Source organism: Bombina bombina, chromosome 6, assembly GCF_027579735.1.
Source record: "Bombina bombina isolate aBomBom1 chromosome 6, aBomBom1.pri, whole genome shotgun sequence".
Lineage (NCBI taxonomy): Eukaryota > Metazoa > Chordata > Amphibia > Anura > Bombinatoridae > Bombina > Bombina bombina.
Window position 1 is genome coordinate 1,100,449,502 of NC_069504.1, and position 15,074 is coordinate 1,100,464,575.

Here is a 15,074-nt window from a genome sequence, read left to right on the forward strand (position 1 = left end):
TGTAATAAGTATCAGACAAAACTAATAAAATCGTCCTCTATTTAAACATTACTTCTTGTCCTTTGGGATCGATAATTATAGTCCCAAACTGATTCTTAAGCAGTAACAATATGATATAGTTTACTATAAAACTGTAATCTTAACTTATAATTTAAAATCGAATGTATTATGACAGATAGAAAACTCCCAAAGCTACTTCCTTATAACCATCCTATGGAATTAATCTTTTCACACACACCCCTGACCTTAACCAATAGGAATCATAATCTACAGCAAGCCTCTGATGAGGTTATATCCAATAGATGCAGCCGAAAATCAGCTTGCATGTCAGATTGCATTCCTTAGTGATCAGATTAAGATGATAAATTGGGCTAATGAAGAGAGAATTCCAAAATTAAAGTTATCAATATGTAATAGAGTTATGACCAAAAGGCTGGGTCTGTACTCGAGATTGGATCGTTTTTACTTAGATCATCATATTCTTTTTTATATTTGAACTATCACATTTTAACATTGTCTAATGCTGAGAAGTTATGTCTGACACTACATAAGGATTTTAATATATTATTAAAAATATGTCTTTTATTTTACAATCACGTATCTAACTGCTAGTGAAACCGGTAGTGCTTGAGAATCACTTCCTGTTCTGTAATCACATTGCCAGCAATCAGTTTGGTATAAAAGGACCATTAGGAACACTAAAAAAAACAGTCTTGATAAAGGTCTTTCCATGACCGAAACGCGTCGACTGGTAAGCATACTTCCATATATTTATTGATTTTAAAACAACCTACACTATTTTATCTTTCTTTTACAGAAGAAGGGCCCAGGGATTGTAACAAACATTTGCTAAGAAGATAGTATTCTGGTTTGAATACGGCTAATAGGCATTGACATTGACCCCCAGCACTCACATTTGGATAATTACTACTACAGCTTTTAGGATTCACATTTTTTCACAAAAAAACTCTTTTTAGACATTTGGATTCTTCTTAAAGGGACACAAGGGATATATTTTATTAAAAGTAGTATAAAAACAATACCAGAAATTCTGTATTTTTTTTTATACTACTTTTAATAAAATATATCCCTTGCCTTGGGATATTTTAAATTATAAAAAAAATTTTGGTTTGTGAGCTTCATTTCGGGGTCTCATATCCTTTGCTGGACTGTGGATCCTGTTCTTTGGAGTGAGTCAGCTGGTAGACTCTGATATACCAGCTTGCACTACTTGCACTGCATTATAGTGTGCAGCATATGTGAGTATTCCATCACAGAAGGGGCACATATTGGGGGCTTTGAAAGCATTAGTGATCATCTGCACCATTGGAGTTTCCCTGTTCCCCTCCCCTTTTTTGTTCTTTCATCCCAGACTCAAGATTACATTGAATCTGGTGGGAGCTAGCTGGTGGGCTCTGAATACTCCAGCCTGCAAGAATAGCACTGCATTATAGTGCGCTCCGTTTGTGAGTACCCATTTACTTGTAAGGGGATCATTTCTGGGGAAGATCTAGCTGTGCTTTAACATTCTGCACCATTGGAGCGCCTTCTTCTCTTTCATTTTTTTCTCAGATTTTCCATCCATTCTTAAGAAGAGCTGACCCTGGTAATCATCTATCCTCTACGACAGCCTGTGGAGGGCGCCTTTGTTTTTTGTTACTATCTTTCTGATGGTTACATTTTGGTGACTTTTTTGCGATTATAATTAGAGCTCCTTGGAAAGAATAATTAACTATACTGTATGCAGCTATAGCAATTAATAAAGTTTTGGCATAATGCTTCTGTATCACTTGCTATTAATTCACTTGTATTCTTAAAGGAGCGTATCAGTAAGTCATGCATATGCTGTGCACCACTCAAAATATCTATAATCCCTTCTCAGCTAAGCTTCTTCTATAGCGGGAGCTATATTAAAGATTTACCTTCCTTAGGCTTTAAACATACACACACTGTAAGCATTAAACAACATTGTCACTTAGACATTTCACCCATATCAAAGTAGGTTATCTGCTAGAGCTAGCTAGTTAAAAACTGAGAGACAAGCTCTCTAGAACCTGACACGTGTTTCGCAATCACTCTTCCTCGGAGGTGATACACGCCGGCCATTTGTTTGGTCTCTTTATTAGTTCACAAGTCCCACCCCTCCCATAGGATAGGGTGCCACAAGGAGCTTTATTACCTGTTGGTAGGTTTATGCCGCATTTTCCTATTGAAGTTCATACAATAAACTTTAACCTAATATATATACTTAGGGGTAAGCACTCCTTTTTTATTGCGCATCTTGCAACTCATTTTTTTAGATGGTTTTGTTTGCAGAAAGCTCCCCCTGAGCATTTCCATATATAGAAGGTGCAATCCAGGCCTTAGCTTCTGCAGAATGCACTGTGCACGTGCACGGTAGGGGGCAGAGTCACATGTCACCTGACTAAAGCAGTGAACAGTATAATGCTGAAGCTTTCACAAAGCATGTGACATTATCCCCATGGAAACGAGCAAGCCTATTGACAACAAATAATGGCTGTACCTGCTGTCCCTCTTCAACCCCCCCTTGCTCGCATAAGTAATTATTCTCACTTGCACACTTTGTTAGATGATACCAAAAGGTTTGGAGTAGGACACTGATAAGGGAGGTGGAGCAGGCTACACTTGGCAACACTAAAGTGTAGGTAATTTTGCAAATTTGCTGATAACCAAACAGCTGAGACAGTGAGAAACATAAACAAACTGGCTGCTGCACTAGTTCTTATCTGTCTCACTTTTCTGTGCCAGTAGCAGACCTACACAACAGAGGGCCCTGGTACAAAAAAATGTTGGGGACCCCTAAAGGTACCCAGTAGTAAACAATAGCAATATGTATATGCTGCTCTGTATAATGATTTTGGGAATAGTCAACCTGCACTAATTAAAGGCTCCCCTGCATTAGGACTGTACACATTCTACACACGTGTATGTATAGTCTGGCTGCTATGGGCCCATCCAGCACTTGGGCCCTGGGGCAACTGCACCTGTTGTACCAATGGTAGTTCCGCCCCTGCCCTGTGCTGTCTCTCTGCCAGCAGGGCAAGTAACAGGACTTACGGCTCTCACATTGTTATAACAGCATCAGGCTGGATCTTAACATAATGATGTGCTTGGTGACATGCAGCAGGAGTAGATCATCAACCCCTTCTTTATTAATGTGCCTGCTTACGCTGCAGATCTGTGAGTGATGGCTGCATGTAGAAACCCCTGCTACAACAATAACAATCCATGCTGGAAACGGAGGAGTCGGACATCAGGCTAAGCACTTCAGTCACTCCTGACAGTCCCACATGATTTAATCAGCCCGCCACTCGCTGCAAGTCTTAGCGTGCAGAGCAAAATGAACTCCACCCCTCACTCCTCTGCTAAAGACTAGAGCTGGCTCTGTAAGGAAGAGGGTTCTGCCGGGGCTGCTGGAAATACAAGAGCATCTATGCAGTGCAGGAGAAATACCTGTCTCAGCGGGGCAGACCACAGAAATAGGGACTGACCCGCACAATTTGGGACAGTTTATATATGTCAAGTATACCCATCATGCCTATATAAAATGGCAATCTGCACTTCTCAGGATGGATTAGGATTGCAAACGTTTCATTTTACACATGCAAATAATTTTTACCTTATATGCTGTACAAAGTGATTTGGTTTGGGGTACTATTTTGCATGCTCTTTGTGCTTTTAAGGGACACGAAACCCAAATTTTTTAATTTGTGATTTAGATGGAGAATACAATTTCAAAAAAGTTTCCAATTTACTTCTATAATCAAATTTGCTTTTTTCTAGTTATTCTTTGTTGAAGAGATATCTAGATAAGTAGCGTGCACATGTATGAAGCACTACATAACAGGAAATAAAGGTGTTGCCATCTAGTTCTCTTGCTAATGTATAACATTGTTGCAAAACTGATGCCATATAGTGCTGCAGACACGTTCACACTCCTAAACTTACCTTCCTGCTTTTCAACAAAGGATAAAAAGAAATGAAGCAAATTTGATAATAGAAGTAAATTGCAAAGTTGTTTAAAATCGTATGTTCTACCTGAATCATGAAAGAAAATTATTGGGTTGATGCCCCTTTAGCGTCTTGTTTTGTGAGCTGTAAGTTTTTGTCAATGTTCGTTAGGGGTAGAATAATACTTTAACACAGTGTTAATTATCGTTTAGCACTTCCCATTGATTTAAATGGGAGATGCCAATGTTAAACCGCGGGTGAGATTTGGGAAGCGCAAAACAAAAAAATAGTGTTAAGTGGCCGGGGAGAGACGTTTGTTGTTAAAGTGAACATAATGCTTTTCAGCAGACAATAATTCATTATCAACAACAATGTAAACGTGGCCATAGAGTTTTGAAACAGAAAGGTCATGATATTCTGCAAATTATAAATAAGATTATGTTGTCTAAAGCTATTCTTTCTTCTTGCTTTCTCATAATGTATTCTATATAAGCGTTTCATTACCTGATTATTGATATATCGTATCTTTTTTAGATGCCTGTTTTGCATGACAAAAAATATATCCAGATATGAGGCAGATATTGAACCACTACCCCCGAATATAAAAGACAAATTGATAAAGCTTCTGAGCATGCAGGGATATCTCACAGATGCAAATATCAGTCAGGTAACGAGATTCATTTTACTTTTATTGCTGTATCCATATAGTTCATATAAAGTGACATTAATGGCTGTCACATGATGCAGGGGGTTGGGAAATGGAAAGAAATTTTGAAATTTGTAAAAAAAACGATCTGCTCATTTGAAATTCAGATTAAGTGCAATAGCATTGTCTTATTATGTATTTGTTAATTATACAATTATATTGTATTTAAAGGACCCCTAAACACAGTAGAATAGTACTATATCATGTGACAGCCATCAGCCAATCACAAAATGTTTATATGTATATCCTGTTAATTCTTGCACATGCTCAATAGGAGCTGGTACCTCAGAAAGTGTGCATATAAAAAAATGGTGCATATTTAGATAATGGAAGTGAATTGAAAAGTTGTTTGAAATTGTGAGCTCTGTCTGAATCATAAAAGTTTAGTTTTAACTTTAGTTTTCCTTTATTGTCAAAATGAATTATGTAGGAGTGTGTCCCAGGCATGCAAAGCAGTGCATATGTGACGAACCAAGGTTATCCAACCCTGCGCCAGTCACTTATTTGGCACAGAAAGGGTTATCAGCCCCCTTTTTCTGTCCCCAATAGGTCACAATCTAGCCACACCAGGCAAGCTTGTGATTCAGTTTAGTTGGTGCAAGGGTTAACCACACTCCCCTAGTCTGTACTAGACGTAAGAGAAATGCCCAAAACTCCCTTTTAATGTCACCCACAATAAACTATCAATCCTATAGCTCCAATACTGCCACAACTTAAAATTTATTAAAGGGAAAATCCTAAGAAAAAACCCAGACTTTACACATTAACTCTAGAAACACAATTTAGCAGAAAATATCCTAAATTATACAGTTCTAATATTCCAGTCTCTTTCAGTAACGTGGTTCAATTATTAGATAAAGGCCAAACTTAATAAAGAAATTATTTATTATGCCAAAAATATTATGCACAATGCATTATTAATAAACAAGTTGTTACAAATAAAATTACACACGCAAACAGTTTTTTCAAAATAAAAAGAAGAAAATTAGAAACCTTACACTGTACTAGTCTTTGGAATCTGTTACCAGAGAGATGGCATGAAGCAATTGGGTCCTTACTCTGTGTTGTCACAGCCTCCCTTGTAAGAATGACAATCTTATTGTTAAGAAATAAGATTCTTAAACCTATTTTTCAGAGATCAGGTTGCCTAACCGCACCCTCCTGGGCGGGCTAAGAAACCCCCCTGTCTTTATGACCTTCAATAGACTAATTTCTTGCCTGAAATTATACAATCCATTATAATTCCTGCTAGGTAACTCAATTTCTATATTTACATATCTAGAACCTTTTAGTTTTATTGGGAGAATCGGTTTGATATCAAATATGCCATAGGTTGTCATATTTACCTTCCTTTAAGGTTATAACAGTTTTAACACACATATGTACATAATATACCAATGTCCTTTCAGTGACCTGGTCAGTTTTTGGTGATGAAGGGCCTATTTTGCATCATGCATTCTATTGACAGCCTAAGCCATAAACTTTATCCTGTGTATCTCTGGGACTAAGAGCTTGAGTGGCTTTATGACTCAATGCATACACAATAACATTTGGTGGGGCTATTTAGGAGACTCCTGGCAGTTCAAAGAAAACACAAGTCACAATTCTTCTTGAAAACAAATAACTGTTTTGAGTTCAAGCTACACAGAATTAACCCCTTCTTAGCTAAATCCTGAGGTTTTCGTGACAGCATATTTAAAGAAACGAATACTATTTTAATTGCTTTTAAACATAATGTTTTCTTGCAGATCTTTTGCAATGTAGTGAATAATTTCTGGTACATAAATAAACAAAAATAATGCCCATTCTATGTTAAACACTGATAACACTGTTAATATATAATTAATGGCATTTTCAGTACAGTCATGTGATGAGTTTTGCCAGTTCTACAGTGAAATCCACATATGTTGTGCAATGTGAGGTTGTTAGGGTGGGTGGAACCTATATACAGAACAATGAAAGTCTTTTGAAAGGTTTACTGATTGATAAGAAAAAGGACAGTTGGTTATTCAGCTTGAAGGTAACAGAAACAGCAAGTTTGTACATAGACCCACTGCAGAACACTAGAGTCCAATACAAGGTTCAGAATACTTTAGCAGTTTGCAGTAACAAAGCCCAAGTGACACGTGTGCTTTAGTTTAAAGGGATAGTAAAGTCCAAATGTAACTTTCATGATTCAGATAGGGCATGCCATTTTAACCCCTTAACGACCAACGACGTATGCGGTACGTCCTCTAAAAAAATACAGTTAACGACCGAGGACGTACCCTTCCAGCTGCTTTCCGGTCATTGCAGTGATGCCTCGATATCTTCTTTGCCATCCGATGCAGAGAGAGCCACTCTATGGCCCTCTCTGCATTGGACATCGATGGCCGCAATCGTTAATGGGTGGGAGCCGATGTGGGAGGCGGGTGGGCGGCCATTGATGGGAGTTAGCATCAAGAGGGGGCAAGATCGTGGGCGGGATCGCCGGGGGCACTCATGACGCGCACAGGGCGGGAGCGGGTGGAAACCGCTACACTACGGAAAAATGTTGTGATACAAAGTGGGAGAGAGGGGGGAGGGAATTGCTATAGAAAAGATCTAAGGGATCTGGGAGGGGCTGGGGGTTGGTCTTTGGGGGGGGGGGGGAAGCTACACTACAGAGAAATCTAAAAAAATTTTTTACAAAAAAATCAATTTTTTTTTGTAAACTGGGTACTGGCAGACAGCTGCCAGTACCCATGATGGCTTCCAATAAGGTAGAGGGGAGGGTTAGAGGGCTGTTTGGGGGGGGGGGGGTCAGGGAGGTTGGGGGCTAAGGGGGGATCCTACACAGCAGAATAATAAAAAACAAAACAAAAAAACTTTTATTTTAGTACTGGCAGACTTTCTGCCAGTACTTAAGATGGCGGGACAATTGTGGGGTGGGGGAGGGAAGAGAGCTGTTTGGGAAGGAATCAGGAGGTGTGATGTGTCAGGTGGGAGGCTGATCTCTACACTTAAGCTAAAATTAACCCTGCAAGCTCCCTACAAGCTACCTAATTAACCCCTTCACTGCTAGACAAAATACATGTGTAATGCGCAGCGGCATTTAGCGGCCTTCTACTTACCAAAAAGCAACGCCAAAGCCATATATGTCTGCTATTTCTGAACAAAGGGGATCCCAGAGAAGAATTTACAACCATTTGTGCCATAATAATTGCACAAGCTGTTTATAAATAATTACAGTGAGAAACCTAAAATTGTGAAAAATGTAAAGTTTTTTTTTAATTTGATCGCATTTGGCGGGGAAATGGTGGCATGAAATATACCAAAATGGGCCTAGATCAATACTTGGGGTTGTCTACTACACTACACTAAACCTAAAATTAACCCTACATGCTCCCTAATTAACCCCTTCACTGCTGGGCATAATACACGTGTGGTGCGCAGTGGCATTTTGCGGCCTTCTAATTATCAAAAAGCAACGCCAAAGCCATATATGTCTGCTATTTCTGAGCAAAGGGGATCCCAGAGAAGCATTTAAAACCATTTGTGCCATAATTGCACAAGTTGTTTGTAAATAATTTCAGTGAGAAACCTAAAGTTTGTGAACAAAAATGTGAAAAAGTGAAAAAAAAAATTATTTGATCGCATTTGGCGGTGAAATGGTGGCATGAAATATACCAAAAAGGGCCTAGATCAATACTTTGGGATGTCTTCTAAAAAAAAATATATACATGTCAAGGGATATTCAGGGATTCCTGAAAGATATCAGTGTTCCAATGTAACTAGCGCTAATTTTGAAAAAAAAAAAGTGGTTTGGAAACAGCAATGTGCTACTTGTATTTATTTCCCTATAACTTGCAAAGACAAAATTTAGAAACTATTTAGCATGGGTGTTTTTTTTTGTGGTTGTAGATGTGTAACAGATTTTGGGGGTCAAAGTTAGAAAAAGTGCGTTTTTTTCCATTTTTTTCCTCATATTTTATATTTTTTTTATAGAAAATTATAAGATATGATGAAAATAATGCTATCTTTAGAAAGTCCATTTAATGTCGAGAAAAACAGTATATAATATGTGTGGGTACAGTAAATGAGTAAGAGGAAAAGTACAGCTGAACACAGACTGCAGAAATGTAAAAATAGCCTTGGTCCCACACGGACAGAAAATGGAAAAGTGCTGTGGTCATTAAGGGGGTTAAACAACTTTCTTATTTACTTGTATCATCAAATTAGCTGTGTTCTCTTGTTATTTTTAGTCGAAGGCTAATACTAGGTAGGTTCCTATGCTAATTTCTAAGCCCTTGAAGGCTGCCTCTAATTTAAATGCATTTGACAGTTTTTCACAGCTAGAGGGCATTAGTTCAGGTGTTTCATATAGATAGCATTGTGCTCATGCACGTGAACTTATTTAAGAGTCAGCACTAATTGCCTGAAATACAAGTCTGTCAAATGATCGGAGATAAGGAGGCAGTCAGCAGACTATTAGATACAAGGTAATTACAGAGGTAAAAAGTATTTCTTCTATAAGATACGACGAGTCCACGGATTCATCCTTTACTTGTGGGATATTATCCTCCTGCTAACAGGAAGTGGCAAAGAGCACCACAGCAGAGCTGTCTATATAGCTCCTCCCTTGACTCCACCCCCAGTCATTCTCTTTGCCTACTCTAAGTACTAGGAAGGGTAAAGTGAAAGAGGTGATAAAATGTTAGTTTTTATTTTCTTCAAGCAAGAGTTTTTTATTTTAAATGGTACCGTTGTGTACTATTTTCTCTCAGGCAGCAGATGGATGAAGACTTCTGCCTGGAGACTGATGATCTTAGCATTTGTCACTAAGATCCAGAGCAGTTCCCACAGAATGGCTGAGGAGTACTTAACCCCTTAATGACCGAGGACGTGCAGGGTACGTCCTCAAAAAAAAGGCAGTTAACGCCTGAGGACGTACCCTGCACGTCCTCGATGTGGAAAGCAGCTGGAAGCGATCCTGCTCGCTTCCAGCTGCTTTCCGGTTATTGCAGTGATGCCTCAATATGGAGGCATCTTGCAATAACCATGTATGGCCATCCGATGCAGAGAGAGACACTCTTTGGCCCTCTCTGCACCGGAGATCGGTGGCTTCCTTCGTTGGTGGGTGGGAGCAGGACCGGGAGGCGGGTGGCGGCCATCGATGGCCCTGGAAATGTGCAGGGGGGGCGGGATCATGGGCGGGGATGACCGGGGGCACGCACAGGCGTGCGCGTGTGCACGATAGGGAGGGGGCGGGCGCGTGCACGGGGAGGGAGCGGGTGGGAACGCTGCACTACAGAAAATATGCACTATAGGATTTGGTATAAAAATAAAAATAAAAAAGCTAAATCAGGGGGTGTTGGGTTGGTATGTGGGAGGGAAGCTACACTACAGAAAAAAAACTGCGAAAAAAAACCCAAAAAACATTTTTCTTCTGCAAACTGGGTACTGGCAGAAAGCTGCCAGTACCCAAGATGGCCCCCAAAAAGTCAGAGGGGGACGGTTAGAGAGGTGTTTGGGGGGGGAATCAGGGAGTTTGGGGGCTAAGGGGGATCCTACACAGCAGCATATGTAAATATGCTATAATTTTAAAAAAAAAAACAAAGATTCCCTTTATTTTTGTACTGGCAGACTTTCTGCCAGTACTTAAGATGGCGGGGACAATTGTGGGGTGGGGGAGGGAAGGGAGCTGTTTGGGAGGGATCAGGGGGTGTGATGTGTCAGATGGGAGGCTGATCTCTACACTAAAGCTAAAATTAACCCTGCAAGCTCCCTACAAGCTACCTAATTAACCCCTTCACTGCTAGACATAATACACATGTGTTGCACAGCGGCATTTAGTGACCTTCTAATTACCAAACAGCAACGCCAAAGCCATATATATCTGCTATTTCTGAACAAAGGGAATCCCAGAGAAGCATTTACAGCCATTTGTGCCATAATTGCACACGCTGCTTGTAAATGATTTCAGTGAGAAACCTAAAATTGGGAAAAATTTAACGTTTTTTTTAATTTGATGCATCTGGCGGTGAAATGGTGGCATGAAATATACCAAAATGGGCCTAGATCAATACTTTGGGTTGTCTACTACACTACACTAAAGCTAAAATTAACCCTAGAAGCTCCTTACATGCTCCCTAATTAACCCCTTCACTGCGGGGCATAATACACGTGTGGTGCGCAGTGGCATTTAGCGCCCTTCTAATTACCAAAAAGCAACAACAAAAGCCATACATGTCTGCTATTTCTGAACAAAGGGGATCCCAGAGAAGAATTTAAACCATTTATGCCATAATTGCACAAGTTGTTTGTAAATAATTTCAGTGAGAAACCTAAAGTTTGTGAACAAAATTGTGAAAAAGTGAACGATTTTTTTTATTTGATTGCATTTGGCGGTGAAATGGTGGCATGAAATATACCAAAATGGGCCTAGATCAATACTCTGGGGTGTCTTCTAAAAAAAAATATATACATGATATATATACATGTCAAGGGATATTCAGGGATTCCTGAAAGATATCAGTGTTCCAATGTAACTAGCGCTAATTTTGAAAAAAAGGGGTTTGGAAATAGCAAAGTGCTACTTGTATTTATGGCCCTATAACTTGCAAAAAAAGCAAAGAACATGTAAACATTGGGTATTTCTTAACTCAGGACAAAATTTAGAAACTATTTAGCATGGGTGTTTTTTGGTGGTTGTAGATGTGTAACAGATTTTGGGGGTCAAAGTTAGAAAAAGTGTGTTTTTTTCCATTTTTTCCTCATATTATATAATTTTTTTTATAGTTAATTATAAGATATGATGAAAATAATGGTATCTTTAGAAAGTCCATTTAATGGCGAGAAAAACGGTATATAATATGTGTGGGTACAGTAAATGAGTAAGAGGAGAATTACAGCTAAACACAAACACTGCAGAAATGTAAAAATAGCCTTGGTCCCAAACGGACAGAAAATGGAAAAGTGCTGCGGTCATTAAGGGGTTAAGAAACTTCAGTGTGAGGAACGTTTTTCATGCTATAAGCAGTGAGGTATGTTCAGTCATTTTTTTCTGGAGAGACTGTGGTATTTAAGATTTGGCTGACAGTATCTCCATGAGGGAAAGGGTAAGCAGTAATCCTAAATTATATAGAGGGGTATTACTAAGCTTGCATATAGGGGCTAAGAAAAAATGGTTCACACTGAGTTTGAATGTTTGTGGGCAAACGTTTATTTAACTGGGAGTATTGATAACGTTTTTGGATGGAACGTTTTTATGCTTAAATGAGAGGGTACACTTGGCTTCTTTTTGGGTTTGGGAACCCACATGGCTAGTTTGAGACCGCTCTGGTGCGGTTCATTTGGGCTGAGAGACATCGAGTGAGATGGGCGGGGCCTATTTTTGCACCTCAGTTGCGCAGTTGTATTTGACAGGCAAGCAGCAAGCTCCAACTCCGGTGGGCCCTTGTGAGAATATTGGGCCAAATCGAAGCTTTAACCCTATTTTCCAGATCCCTGAGGGTAGGTAGGCGCCACAGCAGGGCTGTGGCGAGGTGCAGGGGGAGTTTTTTCCGGATTTAAAAGTTTATTAATTATCCGGTTTTTCCAGTAAGGGTTAAGTGTTCTTTTCCTTGTGGGGCAAACTTAGCTGCATAGTTTAAATGCTTATATCACAAATTTGAAACGATTTAATTGTTTAAAGCAGTTTTGCAAAACGTGTATGCTTTTTTTCTCTTAAAGGCGCAGTACCGTTTTTTAAGATTGTTATTTTTTCACTAAATAAAGTGTTTTCAAGCCTGTTTGTGGTCATTACTAGCCTGTTTAACATGTCTGACATTGAGGAAAGTCAATGTTCATTGTGTTTGGAAGTCATTGTGGAACCCCCACTTAAAATGTGTCCCTCATGCACTGAAAGGGCAATAAATTGCAAAGAACATATTTTGCTGATAAAAGTATGTCGCAGGATGATTCTCAGTCAGAAGAGAATCAGGTTATGCCATCTAATTCTCCCCAAGTGTCACAACCATTAACGCCCGCCCAAGCGACGCCAAGTACTTCTAGTGCGTCTAATTCTTTCACCCTGCAAGATATGGCCGCAGTAATGTCTACTACCCTCACTGAGGTTTTATCTAAACTGCCTGGGTTGCAGGGGAAGCGCAGTAGGTCCGGTGTGAGAGTAAATGCTGAGCCCTCTGACGCTTTATTAGCCATCTCCGATGTACCCTCACAATGTTCTGAGTTGGGTGTGAGGGAATTGCTGTCTGAGGGAGAGCTTTCTGATTCATGAAAGATGTTCCCTCAGACCTTTTAAATTTAAGCTAGCACACCTCCGCTTGTTGCTCAGGGAGGTTTTAGCGACTCTGGATGATTGTGACCCTATTGTAATTCCACCAGAGAAATTGTGTAAAATGGATAGATATCTAGAGGTTCCTGCTTACACTAATTTTTTTCCGGTCCCTAAGAGGATTTCGGACATTGTTACTAAGGAGTGGGATAGACCAGGTATTCTGTTCTCTCCCCCTCCTACTTTTAAGAAAATGTTTCCCATATCAGAAACCATTCGGGATTCATGGCAGACGGTCCCTAAGGTGGAGTGAGCTATTTCTACCCTGGCTAAGCGTACAACTATACCTATTGAGGACAGTTGTGCTTTCAAAGACCCTATGGATAAAAAAATTAGAGGGTCTTCTAAAGAAAATATTTATTCATCAGGGTTTTCTTCTGCAACCTATAGCGTGCATTGTTCCTGTAACTACTGCAGCTGCTTTTTGATTCGAGGCTCTAGAGGAGGCTCTTAAGGTTGAGACCCCATTAGATGATATTCTGGATAGAATTAGGGCTCTCAAGCTAGCTAATTCTTTCATTACAGATGCCGATTTTCAACTGGCTAAATTAGCTCCAAAGAATTCAGGTTTTGCCATTTTAGTGCGTAGAGCGTTATGGCTTAAGGCCTGGTCTGCTGACGTGTCATCAAAATCGTAGCTTTTAGCCATTCCTTTCAAGGGTAAGACCCTATTCGGGCCTGAACTGAAGGAGATAATTTCAGACATCACTGGAGGAAAAGGCCATGCCCTTCCTCAGGATAAAACAAATAAGATGAGGACCAAACAAAATAATTTTCGTTCCTTTCGAAACATCAAAGGTGGTCCCTCTACCTCCTCCCCTGCTGCAAAGAAGGAGGGGAATTTTGCTCAATCCAAGTCAGTCTGGAGACCTAACCAGACTTGGAATAAGGATAAACAGGCCAAGAAGCCTGCTGCTGCCACCAAGACAGCATGAAGGGGCAGCCCCCGATCCGGGATCGGATCTAGTAGGGGGCAGACTTTCTCTCTTTGCTCAGGCTTGGGCAAGAGACGTTCAGGACTCCTGGGCTTTAGAAATTGTGACCCAGGGGTATCTTCTAGACTTCAAAGATTCTCCTCCAAGGGGGAGATTCCATCTTTCTCGAATGTCTGTAAACCAGACAAAAAGAGAGGCGTTCTTACGCTGTGTAGAAGACCTATATACCATGGGAGTAATCTGCCCAGTTCCAAAAGCGGGGCAGGGGTTTTACTCCAATCTGTTTGTGGTTCCCAAAAAAGTGGGAACCTTCAGACCAATTTTAGATCTCAAGATCCTAAACAAATTCCTCAGAGTCCCATCCTTCAAGATGGAGACCATTCAGACTATTTTACCAATGATCCAGGAGGGTCAATATATGACCACCGTGGATTTAAAGGATGCGTATCTTCACATCCCTATCCACAAAGATCATCACCAGTTCCTCAGGTTCGCCTTTCTGGACAAGCATTACCAGTTTGTGGCTCTTCCCTTCGGGTTGGCCACAGCTCCCAGAATTTTCACAAAAGTGCTAGGGTCCCTTCTGGCGGTTCTAAGGCCGCGGGGCATAGCAGTGGCGCCCTATCTGGACGATATCCTGATTCAGGCGTCAACTTACCAACTAGCCAAATCTCACACGGACATGGCGTTGGCTTTTCTAAGATCTCACGGGTGGAAGGTGAACATAAAGAAGAGTTCACTTGTCCCTCTCACAAGAGTTCCTTTTCTGGGAACTCTGATAGACTCGGTAGACATGAAGATTTCTGGGAACTCTGATAGACTCGGTAGACATGAAGATTTTTCTGACGGAGGTCAGAAAATTAAAGATCTTAACCACCTGCCGAGCACTTCATTCCATTCCTCGGCCGTCAGTGGCTCAGTGTATGGAGGTAATTGGACTAATGGTAGCGGCAATGGACATAGTTCCGTTTGCTCGCTTGCATCTCAGACCACTGCAACTATGTATGCTCAGACAGTGGAATGGGGACTATGCAAATTTATCTCCTCAGATAAATCTGGATCAAGAGACCAGAGACTCTCTTTTTTGGTGGTTGTCACAGGATCATCTGTCCCAGGGAATGTGTTTCCGCAGGCCAGCATGGGTCATAGTGATGACGGACGCCAG

At 40.4% G+C, this 15,074-nt stretch overlaps 1 protein-coding gene across 1 annotated transcript in view; it reads left to right on the forward strand.

Annotated features, from left to right (window-relative positions):
• Positions 1-15,074, forward strand: part of AMN1 (antagonist of mitotic exit network 1 homolog) — a 417,395-nt gene that overhangs the window by 101,035 nt on the left and 301,286 nt on the right. The window contains exon 2 of the mRNA XM_053719024.1: positions 4,507-4,639. Coding sequence (XP_053574999.1) covers positions 4,507-4,639 — 133 coding nt within the window. The remainder of the gene's footprint in view (positions 1-4,506; positions 4,640-15,074) is intronic.